Source organism: Hoplias malabaricus, chromosome X1, assembly GCF_029633855.1.
Source record: "Hoplias malabaricus isolate fHopMal1 chromosome X1, fHopMal1.hap1, whole genome shotgun sequence".
NCBI lineage: Eukaryota > Metazoa > Chordata > Actinopteri > Characiformes > Erythrinidae > Hoplias > Hoplias malabaricus.
This window is the reverse complement of record NC_089818.1, coordinates 6,466,259-6,483,497: the sequence shown is the minus strand read 5'-3', so window position 1 is coordinate 6,483,497 and position 17,239 is coordinate 6,466,259. Positions and strand designations below refer to the sequence as shown.

Here is a 17,239-nt window from a genome sequence, read left to right as displayed (position 1 = left end):
ATGAAAGTGCAGTGCTGTCAGAGAGGGCCATTACCGTATTTAGCAGCTTTAGCCTGTGCAGCGGAAATCCCTAATGTCCCCACACCTAAACACACAAACAGCTTTAGCCAGTGGACATGCATCAGTAAATTAATTCCATACACTTTTCACAAAGGGCTGGTACTGACTGCCTTCTAAAGACTGGGAATTTCAAAAGAAGTATCCAGACGCAGTTTCTCAGAAAGTGTGCTGCAGCTGTTTAAGATCTGATGGGTCTCCCTCCAACATTTACCTAACATCACAGCCTAACTCACCAAATTAACTCTGGTTCTGAAGTAGAACATTGGTTCTCTTCACGGAACCCATTCAAATCTGCTCCAGTTCTGATGGGAATTGTGGCTGCTTTGCTTCACAGAGCTGCTGTGTGTTTGAACCAGGACAGAACCAGAGTCACAGATAGAGTCAGGACCATATCAGGGTTTATCCACTGTTTACACCATGGTCAGATCAGAGTGTCTGGCAGACCACAGCCCAGCCCCATAAACACACACACACACACACACAAACACTCACACACGCATATTCTCTGATCTCTTTCTGGAGCTTCTTTATCTCGACTCGCCCACGGATGCCGTCAAGGTTCATGCTGAGGAACCTGCTAATCTGAATAACAAATCGTATTGGTTCTGGAACCTGTTTAGGTTGGAATTGTGCTGAACAGCTGTAGTTAGGTGCGTAAACTTGGACACACTGATGGAAAAGAGCTGTAAGTGTTCTCCTTCAAACATGCTACGCTCCAGGGACTGTGTGTGAGTGGCATTGTGAAAAGAAGCAGCTGTTGGTAAAAGCATGCCCCTGTAAGAAGTGTGTGATTTTGGGGGGGATGTAGCTGGTGGGTAGAACCATTTAATGACTAAACTAAAGGAAAACAAACAAACAGAAAATACGCACAGTGCTTAAAGACATTTCAGTCACTCCTTTTTAGCCTAAAATTCATAATGTTTGCCCTCATGTCCTCAACCCTGACCACATTTCCTAAACACCAGAACTCCAGCATTCAGAGTATCTGATTGTTCTGATGATTAATAACGCACCGGTTCCTGTGGGGTAGCCAGGTTTAGAGCCTGCTCCTCCTTTCCCAGGGAGACCAGCACCACCGCCAAACCCACCATATCCTGCCACACAACATCACAGACCATACCATGTCAATATCCATTAAACAACACAAGAAATAAAACATAAGAGCTTATCTTTCCCATGATCTTGAATCCAGTGAGCACTGCATCAGAAAGTCTGAACCAATATTTACCTTTTTTCTTAAATCTCCAATGATTCTTTTGCGAAGAGGTTACTTCCAGCTTTTTGTTTTGTTTTGTTTTGTTTTGATTTTGTTTTTCTTGTAAATGCCATGGCCTTATATGGCACCAAGAGCTCCACACTAAACCATCTGCATGGGGAAAGGGTTCTTCACTCTGATATGAGAATGTGTTGTATATGGTTCTCTGTAGTAGCTTTTTAACATGGTTTTACAGCACCAGAGTCCTTCTGTTTAAACTAGACATTATAACCGAACCCTTTTGGGACTAGAGCTATTATCTACAGTTCTACAGAGACCTGAAATAGTATTTGGCTTTTGTCAGTTCAGGTCACAGAATGTAGACCAGGTATTGTGCATAAATTCAGAAAGGCAACACTGTACCATAGGGAAGTTTGGAACCAGCATAAGGCGCACCACCTGTTGGAAAAACACAGAAACACAGTGCATACAGGTTCAGACAGAAGTGGAACTGAGGATTGCTCAAAAAAAACTGCAGAGACTGATGTTTACTCTCGCAAAGTAGTTCTAATTTAGCTTTTACAATTTGTACCAAATACCAAACTTTGCTGTGTGATTAAAGAGGAATTCCCTTCTGCTGAAAAAACAACGGTCTGATATGAGGTACATGGACCCCTGTTTCTGTGATTTAGTAAATGACAAAGAGCCAGAATTTCATCATTATGACTTACTTATCTCATAATAACAAAATCCTATGTGACAGTTATGACTCACAGTAATGAGATCTAGGCTATTTCAGTATAACCCATAACAACGAGGTGCTGTATCTTCCTTCAGTATTGTGAGATAGGAACCCTGAATGATGAGAAGCGATGTCATTGTTGTGACGGAGCAAATCATATTTATTAAAAATCAACTGATTATTATTATATGGTAAATGATGATAAATTCATTAGATGGAAGTCATAGTTATAAGAGTCTAAGTCATTATTGGGCACTGTCCAGTCGTAATGATCAAACAGCACGTCATTATTATAAGACAGTAAGTTATTATGAAAGACAGAAGTAAGAAAAGCTGTATGTTATCTTTCTAGCTGCAGAAACAGGCTTCCATAGAGAGTCTGATCTGTTTACAATGGTGGTGATAGGATCCAGACGTCTGGAGCTGACAGAGGCCACAGAAAGTTATTATACGATTATAAATCCACTGCCTTAAATTGGAGACATAGCTTTGCCCAAGTTTATAACAATTTTACCATCACCAGCGTACAATATAAACACTCAGGAGTTTCACCGCTGATAAGAGACAGCAAAAAAAATGTTAGAAATCATGACATATGGTTCCCATCAGCCTCACTGTAAAGAAAAAAACAGAGGATCGCTTTCTCTTTAATGAAGCAATTTTACATTGAAAAGCTCACAATGCATTTGTTAACACCTCATCCACTGAAATGAACCCTTCATATCCATTTTCTAAGTTCTGTTAAATGGTTAGTGTTGCATTAATTCATAATCCTACATCCTAAATTCTCTACGACTGCGACAGGTTTGGCGTAAATAGGTCAAGCTTATGGGATCAGGTTTCCAGAAACACAAAGAAAGCCTGGCACACACTGTGCTAAATTGGACAAGACCAGCACAGCTGATTTCAATTAAAGCATGACCTAATCGTCCCCAAACCCAGGAAACAGCGATATGACCAAAAGTTTGTAGACACCTTTTTAAGGTCATGCAGCCATGGATGTTCTGTTGAGTTTGGAAAACTTTAATGAAATGGGATGCTGCACATGAACTTTCACCACACTCAGAGTGGTCCTATACCCCTAGAGTGCACCATTAGAGTGCTGTTTGTAATCAGAACTGATCTCCATCATCATCCAACATCATAACTAACCTCACTGATGTTCTACTGAAATGCTGAATGACATGAAATGCTCATTGAAATGTTCCAACACCTAGTGTAAAGCTTTACCCAAGGAGTTACTGCACACTCATAAAAATGAAGGTGGTACATGGGTGAGTAATGCCACAGGAAAACATTCATCACTTGATGTAAAAGTTCTTTCTAATTTAATCTGATTCATTTTTAATAGCAACAATGCAAACAAAATGGAGTCCAGCAACGGGGGCAGTAACTTACTGTAAGAAAAACAGGGAGAGCAGGTGTCCAGAAACATTTGCGCATATAGTATATGTTAATATTGTTGGCCTTGAAAAGAGAACAGCTGCTAGAGGAAATGCTACACACAAACGCACCGTACCAAACCTTCGGGAACCCATAGATGTGAATGTGGGGTCCATAAAAATTAAGAAAGTGTCTGTTCACTGGAGGAGAATAAGCTAAAATACAAGGTTAAGATTTTCAAATCACAAATATCAAGAATATTCTCATAATCTCCATTAACTTGCTAACGACATTATATTGATATTTAAGGCATCTGTGACTTTCAGTTTGAATCATGTGACAGAGGTAGGCCACTGTAGCTTTAGGATACTTGTTGATAGTGTTACACCCGATACTGGCACTTAAACACAGAATCGTATCGGCTACAGAGAGCACTGATACCATAGGCGTGTTTGAAATGGCCCACTCTTCACTATTCCCTGCATGTAGTACACAGGGCACTTTTTGGGACCTACCCCATGAAGCAGATACTGACGCGCTGCTAGATGCAGCTCAATTTTAAATCGGAGCAGATTGTTATCAGACTGGGTATTTCACACTACATGACGGTTTTGGTTGATTTTAACACACTACACGACCCCAAACTCCCCAACCAAACACACACTCGCGTTTCCTAGGAGCCACAGATGAAATAAATATCTGTGTTTATAGGCATTTATTTGGTAATTAAGATAGAGTTGATATTGTACTCGGCAGATATTTGAACATATCGTATCGGGGAAAAAGTGGTATCGGGGCATCCCTAATTGTTGATATAGCATGGTGTTCCAACCTGAGCTGAGATACGAATCCCATCCTCCTGTGCTGGTACCCAGTAAACTTTCCTAATCACTGCAACTCTTAGCTTTTGTCTGGAACTAAACTTCTCTACAACACGTTCAGGCACAACAGGTGATGAAGAAGAGCTGAGAGAAAGGATGAGATCTATATGAGATTAAAGTAAACAATCCTTTACCTGGAACCTTGGGAGATTTTAGAGGATAACCATGAAAAACCCCTGGCTGCATTAGACCCTGGACGCCAGTGGTACCTGCAGAAAATAAACAAGGAAAAACTAATGTAGTGGCTTTTCGTCCATTCGTGTGATTATTGTGATTTTCAAGACATGGGCTGCTATCAAGGTGGCATCTTTTTCAGGGAATTTCATAGTTGTTCCAGCAGTACAATACAAGGCCTCATTCTGCATGTGCTCCAACAGCGTGTCTTCGTAGACACGTGAGCTTGACTGGCCTACATCCAGATCTGTTTCCTATGGTCATCATGAAGAGAAGAATCACATGATGGTGACCACGGACTGTAGAGCAGCTAAGGTTTTGAATCGAGGGAGAACTTGACTCACAGACGCCACACAAAAAACTACAGTGCTGAGTCTCCTCAATTACCAAACATTTAAAGTGTAAGTAAAGGAAAGGTAGAGCTCAGCGGTAAACTCACCCCGTCACCATATATAAATGTGTTTATATTTACATAATACAGTCGAGTTGTTCAGAGACAACATTGGAAATTTGTTCTTTGTGATTTTGTTGTTAAATAAATAAAAATTGAACACAGCACAGATGTCTGCTTGTCTATTAGTCTGTTCATTAAAAAAATCATACTGTGTTAAAAAGATCTGCTATGAACAAAGGAAACACATGTTTTTTTTAAGAATGCGATATAAACTGCAGTCAGAAGTCAGAATTAATGGCTTTGAAATTATGCATGCGTTGTTTAAAAGAACATTTTGTGGTTCTCTGCAGTTCCATGTCCTGGCTGCAGGGGTCTAGCACCAAATTCTGGGCCCTATGCACAAGCAGTGCCCACGGGCCTCTCACAGCTCTTAAATGTATAACAAAAAATAGCCTAATCGCAGAAGACTTGAATTTGTGTTTTATTTGATTAAAAGCTATAACAGTAAATGCCACTAAATGTAGCCTAACATCATAAGCCTGCATGAAAAAAATGAGCACTTTTACATGATCAAAATTGATTTAGAACTTACAGATTACAGATAAGGCATTTGGGTATGTCTAATTTTGTGTTATGCAGCTTTTACCACTGACAATTGCAGTGGTATTGGAGCGTTTTATAACCACAATACATTTCATGTAGGCTATTTGCTTTCACATTTGGGCTCACCTTTCTTGGAAGATACGTTTGTAGTTGCTTTCCCTCAGTTTTTTTTGTCTCTTTTCTGCCTCTCTTTTCTTTTTCTGAAAACTGTATTTAGCTTTCTTGGGCATCATCTTTCATAGCACGGATTAATGCACAGAATGAACGCAAAGTTAAATGTGCCTAGTTAAAAAGCCTGGTGAAGGCGAAATAAACCATTTCATGCTGGGGGTGAGGCCTGTCCTCAGACACTATATGAAGGCTAGGACACACAATTCAATCCATCAGTCAACTGATTTATTTACCCAAAACCTTACATTTACATCAGTTAGCAACATTTATTGTGATCTTTAAATGATATAAATATTTAAAGGAAAATAATATTCCAGACTCCTCAAGAGCCCTCCCCTCACATCGGGCCCTGGTAACTCAGTCCCACATTTCACCCCACTACGACACCCCTGTGTATCCCACAGATCTCACAGCGCTGCATTCACAATGTGATTAAATTGTTTAACACACATGGAGGAGAATTCTAACTCTTATGTCAGCTGACAGATATCCTCATGTGATTGTATGCTGCTGTATGATCCAGTTCAATCGCAGTAGTTGTGTGTTATTAACAGAAACTATTGTTCAGACAGGTTTTTAATAATCAATACTGTACCTGATTTTTGTTTCAGTCCCGTTCCTGTCGCTACACCTGGGAGCAGTCCTTGACCCCCAAACCCTGTACAGCAATAAACACTACATTAATACTTAAGTAAACATACCCCAATGGACAGCATAGACCCTCATCTGAGGACTCAGTCTCTAACTGACCACTGACAGCAGGAAGGCAGTAACAAGTATATATAACAAGTTCAGATGTTCAGATATTGGACAAAGAACATCAGAGGTGTATTCATGCTGTGATATGTACCTTGTCCAGGTACAAGTCCACCTTGATAAGCTCCAGGTACTCCGACACCTGCAGAAACAAGTAAGAGAAGACATGTACAGCTTCAGTTCTGAAAAGTGCAACACCATATATCCCCATTAGCCAAAACATAAAAGCCACCATCTTGGTTCTACAGGCATTGTCCCTTTCATCATCATGATTTTACATAAATGTAAAATCAGAGACAGTAGTGACAGTGTGTGTTGGCCGTCCTCTAGTCCTTCTTCAGTGGATATAGAATGCTGCCCAGGACGCCATCCATAGGACTCTGACCAAAAAACACCACCCACAGGACACTAACCACAGTACGCCACCAACAGGACACTGTCCAAAGGATGACCCCCGCAGGACACTGCCCACAGGATGCCCCCTAACAGTACTCTGCCCACAGGTCATCAACCACAGAACATTGCCCACAGTATACTAACACATAGGACTCTGTCCACAGGATGTTGTCCACAGGACACTGCCCACAGAACACTGCCCACAGGATGCCACCCGCAGGACACTGACCACTGTATGCTGTTGTTTGGATGTTTTTGGTTTGTGGACTATTCTCAGTCCATCAGTGACACTGAGGGGTTTAAAAACTCCAGCAGCACTGCTGTGTCTGATCCACTCTACACCAGCACAACACACACTAACACACCACCACCACGTCAGTGTCACTGCAGCGCTGAGAATGATCCACCACCCAAATCACACCTGACCACTGATGAACAGGGTGAAAAGATGATGATGGCAGAAACAAGGAGTTTATTTAACATTTTTCTGATTGGTGATTGGTGTTTTGTTTGATGACCATGTCATGAAGTCTTGAGCAGTGCCACTAAGTTAGCATATAAGTTATATGATGACATGTTAAAATTTATTCTAGTTCTGGAAGCGCTGAATAACTCCAGCTCTAAAAACAAAGCTCACCTGGCACTGGTGCTTTTCCTGCTTTCGCAGCTTTGCCCCCAGGGCCCACCCCTGGCAAACCGGTCTGAGGAATCACAGGAGCTAAAACAGACAGAAAGAGGCACTGAGAACGTTTTTATGTCATTTTTTATTTCTGTAGATAGAGACCCAGCTAAGACTACAGCCTCACTCTGATCCTAGGCCAGAGTCAATGATGATAAATACAAACAAACCGGCGACAGAGAGACAGCATGAGACAGTCAGTAAAAGCAAAATCACCCCAAATATACAGGAGTATAATACAATAAAAACAGCAGTGTTCTGATGTGTCCCACCCACATGCACATGTAATTCAGCTCTGAAACTTTCCAGATGTGAGCACCACAGTGGTCATTGGTTTTACAAGTTTGAGTTAATCCTACAAATGTGCAAAGAATGCAGCATGTCCAGAGAGTTGTAACGTAACCGGATCATTTCTGTAGTACAGCTGCGTTAATGAGAAACAGCCAGTGCTTTAATCAGTATGGCCCGGTCATTCACCAATAACAACTACAACAGCACATCAACCCACTGGACTCACACCTCAACTGAGACTAGTCCTCACCTGATTCACAACTCAACTGAGACTAGTCCTCACCTGATTCACAACTCAACTGAGAAAAGTCTTCACCTGATTCACAACTCAACTGAGACTAGTCCTTACTGGACTCACAACTCAACTGAGACTAGTCCTCACTGGACTCACAACTCAGCTGAGACAATTCCTCATCTGATTCACAACTCAACTGAGACTAGTCCTTACTGGACTCACAACTCAACTGAGACTAGTCCTCACTGGACTCACAACTCAGCTGAGACAATTCCTCACCTGATTCACAACTCAACTGAAACTAGTCCTCACCTGATTCACAACTCAACTGAGACTAGTCCTCACCTGATTCACAACTCAACTGAGACTAGTCCTCACCTGATTCACAACTCAACTGAGAAAAGTCTTCACCTGATTCACAACACAACTGAGACTAGTCCTCACCTGATTCACAACTCAACTGAGACTAGTCCTCACCTGATTCACAACTCAGCTGAGACTAGTCCTCACATGATTCACACCTCAACTGAGACTAGTCCTCACTGGACTCACAACTCAGCTGAAACTAGTCCTCACCTGATTCACAACTCAACTGAGAAAAGTCTTCACCTGATTCACAACTCAACTGAGACTAGTACTCACCTGATTCACAACTCAACTGAGACTAGTCCTCACCTGATTCACAACTCAACTGAGACTAGTCCTTACCTGATTCACAACTCAACTGAGACTAGTCCTTACCTGATTCACAACTCAACTGAGACTAGTCCTCACCTGTTCCAGTGCCGCCGCCTCCTGGTCCTAGTGCTGTCCCTCCGGTACCAGGTCCTGCAGAACATATACAAATTTAGTCCAGAAATGGAGGTTACAGACAGAACTAGACTGAAATGATGTCTTGAGTGGTGGAGGGGTCTAAATGTTGGCCTTATCCCCACAAGCTCATGGATTTGATTTGCAGTGCAACATGTTCATTCTGCCCTCGTGGCTCTGTGTGTGTGGAGTGTTGAGATTCTGCGTTGAGCTGCTAGTGAGCAATGAGGTGTGAAAAGGAGGGGTGAGATCCTTCTGCTGTGAAAACAATTCACTCCTCTCCAGAAAGATGGCAGTGATGAGAGAAACAGACAACACAATGACAGCTCTTTAGATGTCAGAGATGTTCTATACAACCAGCACAGTAAAAATGCTTTAATAAATCATATGTATCAGGTGTTCAAATAAGTTTTAATTTTTTTTTGTGTGTAACATATTATTCTAATACAAAATTCAAACATCCATAATTCTCCGTCTTGTCACTTTCTGGTAACTGTTGTGTCGTATTAAAAATGACAATTGTCATTTTATACAACAAAAAATATCCTAAAAAAAATTAAGCATCAATATGCTACCTTCACGATCACTAACATCAAATCACCATCTTTAATCACTGTCTTTTCTGTCTTCCATTTCCTGATGGAACTCATAACGTATGAAGTGACCAATAAATTCTTTTCATGCACCATTTTCAAACTACTGCATTTTTTGTTGAATAACATGACAATTGTGATGTTTAATACTACACAACAGTTAACACAACAGACAAAAGAGAGGGAGAATATTCAAATTGGGAATTACAAAGATATGTTTCACATAAACTGCTTATTTGTGTGCCTGATAATTATTCTTGAATTCTGTCTTTTCTGCACTGTTTAATTACAAAAAAAAGAGGACTGTCCTGTTCTGGTTTAAGGCTCTATTGCGTGATATTTTGTTTGTCTAACCTTCTCCTATCTAACGCTAAAGAACAGACACATTGGGATGTGAATAAGGCACTGGACTTAGACATAAACACAAGCCTCCAGCAGGCCTCCCCAGAGAGGACACACTGCTGGATCTGGCCTTGGATCTGAGGCACTGTAATTGAAGCCTGTGCCAATTGGAATCCAATGAAAAAGGGACCGTTATTGAAGAAACACTGCAGACACACGGCCTCTTACTGTTTCTGACTGTTTCTGCCAACCTCACTGGAATGGTATCCCGGCTGAAAACTTCAGGGCTCTTGATAGACTTTGGTCAAGGATTAACTTATTAATTCAAAACAAAACCGACTCATATCGGTTTTAATGAATGACTCCTTTGAGGAGAAGGCCAGCATGGCAGTGCCAGCGCCAATGCCCCTGCCATTTCATTTCCTCTTCACTCAAACTTTATTGTTTTTACTGCAAGCTTCTAGCAAAATGCAATGGCAGAATAAAAAGAATAGCAGAGTTAAAGGAAATCAGATGCCTGCCACCTTACCTCCTTTCCCAGGCTTCAGGCCTTGTCCTAAACCACCTGAAAGAAGAGTGGAGATTGTTAGAGGGTATAAAGCCCCTCAGCACTGTGGAACTTTGTTCTCTGGAGCTATATCCAGGACCACTGGAACAATGTGGGATCCAGAAATAGTCATCCAACACCAATACTTGAACTTTGGTGAAAATAAAATAAACATTACCAAAACAAAGGCAGTCAAAACAAAGTCACCCTTTGCTGGAGCACATCTAGCCTTTGAAATGGTTCTTTAGAGAAGCCAAAGTGGTTCGTCCATAGTTCTCCTAACCCGAAACTACCACAAATATACTCACCAAGTCCAAAACCTGGCTGAAATCCACCACCAGGTACCCCTGCACCTCCGAGTCCAACACCCAGACCTAAGTCAAGGACAAAAGGCATGTCTATAGGTCAGCACTCTCCTCTGTGTGTTATGTTTGACTGCATTATGGACATGAATGATTTGCTGTTGTGTTTGATGTGTTCACCTGATTTTGCAGGTTTTAGTCCTCCAGCCCCAGGATAGAATCCACCACCGTATCCCCCGTAACCACCTATGAGAAGAAAGAACAGGCACTTTCATTAATGACTGTGGATTTGGGAATTTATTTGCACGCACAGGGAAAATCCTAACATTGTACAATTCTGTCATCAAGAGTGTGCAAAATCTTTTGGTCTAGAGCAGGATGATATTCTGTGACCACTTTCATTCTGGACAATGGCTGCTTAGACTGCTCCCCTCTGGAAGGAGGTATAGCAGCAATAGAAAAATAGGAAAAATAGAACACAGTTTATTTCTGTGGGCTACTACAACACTCAAACTCAATATGAGGGATATAACAACACTAAGATTTGATGTACCTTCATGTGTTTGTTCACATATTTTATGCATTTTAGTCTGAAGCACTTTCACTTTCTTTGTACTTGTGTCTTGACGATGACTATAAGATTGTGTAATGTGCGTGGAAAAGCAATGATAAGCTCTGGCTACAGATGTATAATGTGTTCATTTTGTATTAGTATTTTGTTTTTCCTGATTATGTCCACTTAACCCACCACTCCCCGTGTCCACTATGCTGCTCCCAGACTGGGCACAGTAATGTCGCTTCTACGACCAATGGCATCCACCCAACGCAATCTATATAGTCTGAGTTTATTTACAGAAAATTATTCATTAGCCATACACTACCTCCAGGCCTGAGTCCTCCTGTCCCCAGGCCTCCTCCTCCCAAACTCCCATAACCTTGAGGAGAAGGGAAAGAACAAATACTGCAGTTAAATACTGGTAATAAGTGTGTAGAAATATCGAAATATTGTGGTAAAAACAAGTTGCATTTCCCAGTTGTTGGTAAATAATAATCCAATATGTAAATGTGTGTAATATTAAGGTCATGACCCCAAAGACAATGCAATGATGTGGAGGAGAAACAGACAATAGAAACCATGAACTGTTGAGCAGCTGAAGTCTTGCACTGAGTGATAACAGACAAAAAACATCCACTCCCAAAACTGCAGCGCTGAGTCTCAAAGTGTTCTCAAACACTTGGTGATGGAGCTCAGTAGGAAACAGTGGTGTATACGTATTTTAATCTGTATCACAGCTCACAGCTGTGGGTTTCTCTATATCCCTCTTGCCCAAACTAAGCCTTGGACATAGAGAGAGAGAGAGAGAAAAAAAAAAGAGAGAGAGAGAGAGAGAGAGAGAGAGAAAGAGAGAGAGAGACAGATTGTGAGGGAGAGGCAGACAAACAGAAAGAGGAAGAAACACACACACCAAGAGAGACAGAGACAGAGAGAGGCACAGCAAGAAAGACATACTCATGAACTGAGAGACACCTCTTTGGCCACAGGAACAGAGTAGGTCTCGGATCATTGAACACTTTAGTTGAGTTCTTGCTCCATACGGAGACGCTACACTGAGCAAACTGAGTTCCAGACTGCATTCCTACTTTATGACCCGAGAGCGGCGGAAGAGAGACTGTGCTTCTGCCGTCGTAAATCTGAGAACCAAGAGCTTCCAAATACCACTGTTCAAGGGTTTAATAGAGACGAAAAAATGGTGACAAATGGCAAGAGGAGGCCGAGCGCATGTGACCGGTCTCTGGTGACTGCCTTAGATAGGTTACCCTGCTGTAGGAAATTAGTTTAGGGGCCGTGAGCACATAAATTAGGAGAACTCCAGAGCAACGTTCTACTGCAGAGAGTGGACGGTGGGTGACATACTGTAAGCTCCGCACATTCCAAACTTCTGAGACTGAAGATTCATGCCATCGTTATTTGTTCAACAGAAGCCTTGAAAATCCTGAACACATAGTTCTACAGCTGAGCTGAGGGGAAGACTGCAGCCTGTAGGTGGCGATATCACAGGTAATGGACATACATGGTAAACACACATGAGCAGCTAAGACAAAGGTCACCATTCCCCCATCAGCTTGGGTTAGAGGGGTATAGAGCCCACCTCTTGGGTTTTATATACAGTGGTGTTCCTGTCCAAGCTAGGAAATGAAACCTAGGGCAGTCTTTCTGAACCCTGGGGTGCTGTCTGCGTTTGTCCTGGATGCTGTCAAAAATATGCACTGATGGCCCTGAGGTTAAAGTGGGAAACTTTGAGAGAATGAAAAACATAGTTTGGAAGGATGTGGGCTTGAAGAAGTGGCAGAGTTGATGATGACACTCGAATTTGACCTTAGTCACAGTGAGAACGCTGCCATTGAGATGTTTTACACCGTTTCTCTTCTGTGAAATCATCAGCTCCCAGAATGCCACGAAAAGGTAGGTAAGATGGGGCCCACCAAACCCGATGATCCTGGCCTGAGTGTTTTCATGGGCTTCTTTGCAGGCTCAGCTCCCCCACTGCAACCGATAGCTCAGCAGGATTAGAAAGAGGAGGACGCTTCAAGATTGATGCCGTCTTGTAGATGTGTCAGCGAATCTGAGTCTGTCCCTTAAACTGTCTCACATTCTGCAGATCCATCAGCAGCTTAATAAACTCCTGCTGATCCCCTGAGATCAATCAGACACAGGACACAGGCGCCGAGACCTGGGGCGTCTGCCATTAGCTAATGATGCACAGTGGACAACTCCCTTGACCGCGAGTCTTCGTCCAGCCCTTCAGCACTCATTACCTCCACATCACTCACTTTGACTTGGATGCTTGGGTAGTGAGAAGAAAAAAAAAATTAGGAATACTAGGAATAATTAGAAAAAATATCCCTGCAAAATATCTCTTTTTTTTTTTTGTTTTTGAAACAACAGGAAGTGAGTCCCTTTAAAGCAACGCCCGGTAATATTTTTTAGATGAATCAGAGCTTCAGAATAATTCTGATGCTCCACTGAACTGTAATAGGAAGAACATAGCCTCAGCCATTGCTACTTCAGGCTGGTTCAGCACTGCAGAAACTACACTATGTAATTTTGGAGGCGGGAAGGAAACCAGGCCTTGTCCTGCCCTCTTCCCCTTTTATTTCAGGACAGTGAGGTAATGCAAATTACAGAATCAGAATATTTTTTTAAACACCCCACTCGGACACACACACACACACACACACTTGCTTCCAGCCTAAAAAAAAATCCACTGGAATATATTTTAAATATTATAAACTTAAGCTTCTTACTGAACAAAACAAATTAAAGTGACAAATCACCTTTCTAGTCGAATAATTACAAGTGACATGTATAATGTGTGTCATTCATAATGTGCACCCCACTTTGGGAACCGCTGCTTTAAAGCACGGATACCAATATGCAGAAAGCAGCCCGTGCTGGAGAAACTTTACCGTTAAACATTCTTCTCCACAAGCCCTGTCCAGGTCATGTGCTGTATGTGATGTATACAGTGTAAAGGAGAAAAAGCAAAGCCTTCAGAGGAGGAGACAAGTGCAATAAAGGACTCTCACCCAAAGACTCCCTGATAAAGGCAGCCTAGATAAACACAGACCTGGAGCGTCTGCCATTAGCTAATGATGTAGTGTGAAGCACTCCCCGGTTTCCCTATGTCAGAGAGCGCACCTCCCTCCAGCTCCTCGCGCACCCCAGAGTCGGGGTGCATCGGGGTTATCGAACATAATTCTACTCACCTGCACTAATTCACGAGGGGAGGATCTGAGCACGAGGAATAAATCCACTATCGGGTGGTGAGGCAAACACCAATCAGACCCTTGATGGACTCGGGTGTGGATCTCTGCTCTTTTTAACTGTTTGTGTATTTTTACTCTGTTTTTCTCTGATCCCTTCATTGTTTTCGATTCATCCAGGATCTTGAGTTACAGCGCAATGTCCAAAATAAAGATCTCAGGGATTGTTATGAAGAATATTCATAGCGGAGTTAGAATGTTAATGAGGCATGACGGTTTAAGTCTGATTTCAAATACCTCTAAAGGAGAAATGCTGGCGCAGGGTCATGCTGGATGGAGGGTGGCATGGTTCATGTTGCACAGCTCTGGGGTCATGAGGCCTAAGTTTTAGCCTCACACAGTGTCACTGTCTGTGTGAAACTCAGTTTGTGATTTGAACATCTACAAGCGCTTTTATTCATGTCTATGTTCCTGAGCTGTCTTTCCAGTTCTGTGCTCATTCTGTTTATAGAACCAACCCTTGAGTCCGAGCCCTGGTTCAGATGAAGTGTACGACCGCGGGACACACTCGAGATGTGTAAGAAGTGTGATGTGACTCTACACTAGGCCTATCATGGTAGACATATTTTGCATTCAATAGATTGTCTGAGAAACAATATTTTGTTTATTGCAATTTTGTTTTTGCAGCAGGTAGTAGTTGCAGTCACACAGCTCCAGGGAACTGGAGGTTGTGGGTTCGAGTATCGCTCCGTGTGACTGTCTGTGAGGAGTGTGGTGTGTTCTGCCTGTGTCTGCGTGGGTTTCCTCCTGGTGACTGTCTGTGAGGAGTGAGGTGTGTTCTCACTGTGTCTGCGTGGGTTTCCTCCGGGTGACTGTCTGTGAGGAGTGTGGTGTGTTCTCCCTGTGTCTGTGTGGGTTTCCTCCGGGTGACTATCTGTGAGGAGTGTGGTGTGTTCTCCTTGTATCTGCGTGGGTTTCCTCCAGGTGACTGTCTGTGAGGAGTGTGGTGTGTTCTCCTTGTATCTGCGTGGGTTTCCTCCAGGTGACTGTCTGTGAGGAGTGTGGTGTGTTCTGCCTGTTTCTGCATGGGTTTCCTCCTGGTGACTGTCTGTGAGGAGTGTGGTCTGTTCTCCCTGTGACTGCGTGGGTTTCCTCTGGGTGCTCCGGTTTCCTCCCACTGTTCAAAAACACACGTTGGTAGGTGGATTGGTGACTCAAAAGTGTCCGTAGGTGTGAGTGTATGAGTGAATGTGTCACCCAGCGAAGGACTGGTGCCCCCTCCAGGGTGTGTTCCTGCTTTGCGCCCAATGATTCCGGGTAGACTCAGGACCCACCTCAACCCTGAACCCTGCTTACAGACAGTGAATGAATTAATTAAATAATTAATATTTTTTGTCACATTAAAACAATTTTATGCCATTGATAATGATAATTTTATAGCATAATCATGCAACTTCTTACTGAACGTTTAACAAAAACATATTTAACAAGTATACTCAGGCATTAGAATTGAATAAATGAAAGCAGAGATCACCATGTGACCCCATAAACAAGTTCAGTTTGGCCCCTGCTGGAAATGCCTTAATTTTTCATAAGTGCCACTCCCATTTCTTACTGATTAATAAATGACTGCTGACTGATTTGAGTGAGCCAAAGTGAGCCAAAAGAATGGCTCCACAACCCGGGACAAACATTATGTGAACCTGAAAGGCAGAGGGTGAGAGAGTAAATCTGCAACAGGGAAGCGATTCACTGCGGAGCTCAGGAAAACCAAGAAGAAACAAACCGTTTCTGGCGTGACAGCGTACACTGGAGAATAAATCACAACTCTGTAGGAGGAATGCAAGCTCTGGCCTGGCCACTTACTTCCAGAGACCTTTTTTCGAAGGACAGTCATCAGTCCAGGGATAAATGGAGTGAAGCCATCTGTCACTCAACAGAATATATGAAAAATGAAGCAAGTTATTTGCAAAGGTCTCATGGATTCCTGTAAACTATGAGATCTGAGAGATTTCCCGATCTAAAAGAAGACCGTGTCCGTGAGCCTTTACAGAGTCTTATGTCTGTTGGAGCCCTTCATTTTACGGTACAGGCAGTAGATGCTGTTTCCTGGACAGTCTTCACATGTCCAGCATTAGCTCAGACCCAGACAACCCTTAGGGTCAGAGTCTCTCTCTGGAGCTCAAAGTTTGGAAAGAATCCTCACTGCAAACACACTCTGGATAGATGTGGAAACTGGGGAGGTAAGGGACGTTGTGGGGATGCTGGGAGGGACGCTGGGCGATGGAGGGAGACACTGGCGATACTGGTACAAGGCAGTGGTCTAACTTTCTTGGGGCAATTTCTGTACGGCCTGCAGTACCTGGAGTACAAAGATCTACAGGTAGAGGGAGCTGAAGAGCTACAGTTGATCTTTCTCCCACTCTACCTATTTCTTTCTCTCACTCTCTCTCTCACTCTCTCTCTCTCTCTCTCTCTCTCTCTCTCTCTCTCTCTCTCTCTATATATATATATATATATATATATATATATATATATATATATATATATATATATATATATATATAGTACTGTGCAAATCTTCTTGTGACAGTTCATATGACTTGAGGTGATCATCCAGTGCCTAGTTTTAGTGGTGAATGAATAAGGATTTTAAATAAAGTGTGCTGTGGATTTAACAAATTCATGCAAATCAAGGTGAATCTGAGCAAAACAATGTTTTTCAAACTCACTCTCACCTACTACTTTATAGAAAACAATATTATCTTATATTTCTTATGTGTTTTATATTATTATTTATTAGTATTTACTCTAATTATATATAACTTCATACAAGCACCACACTCACTGAGAAGGCATTAGTTAAAATATATATATATAATTATCTTAGGTGCCCAAGACTTCTGCTCAGTACTGTGTG

The 17,239-nt window shown here is 42.2% G+C and overlaps 1 protein-coding gene across 6 annotated transcripts in view; it reads right to left on the bottom strand.

Annotated features, from left to right (window-relative positions):
- elna (elastin a) overlaps positions 1–17,239 on the bottom strand; it is an 80,311-nt gene that overhangs the window by 26,910 nt on the left and 36,162 nt on the right. For all 6 annotated transcript variants that reach the window (XM_066652718.1, XM_066652719.1, XM_066652722.1 and 3 more), the window contains exons 6-17: positions 11,436–11,489; positions 10,735–10,800; positions 10,561–10,626; positions 10,235–10,270; positions 8,735–8,788; positions 7,393–7,473; positions 6,454–6,501; positions 6,199–6,261; positions 4,396–4,470; positions 1,679–1,714; positions 1,074–1,154; positions 35–85 (exon numbers count right to left, since the gene is read on the bottom strand). In XM_066652718.1, the coding sequence (XP_066508815.1) occupies positions 35–85; positions 1,074–1,154; positions 1,679–1,714; positions 4,396–4,470; positions 6,199–6,261; positions 6,454–6,501; positions 7,393–7,473; positions 8,735–8,788; positions 10,235–10,270; positions 10,561–10,626; positions 10,735–10,800; positions 11,436–11,489 (711 nt within the window). The remainder of the gene's footprint in view (positions 1–34; positions 86–1,073; positions 1,155–1,678; positions 1,715–4,395; positions 4,471–6,198; positions 6,262–6,453; positions 6,502–7,392; positions 7,474–8,734; positions 8,789–10,234; positions 10,271–10,560; positions 10,627–10,734; positions 10,801–11,435; positions 11,490–17,239) is intronic.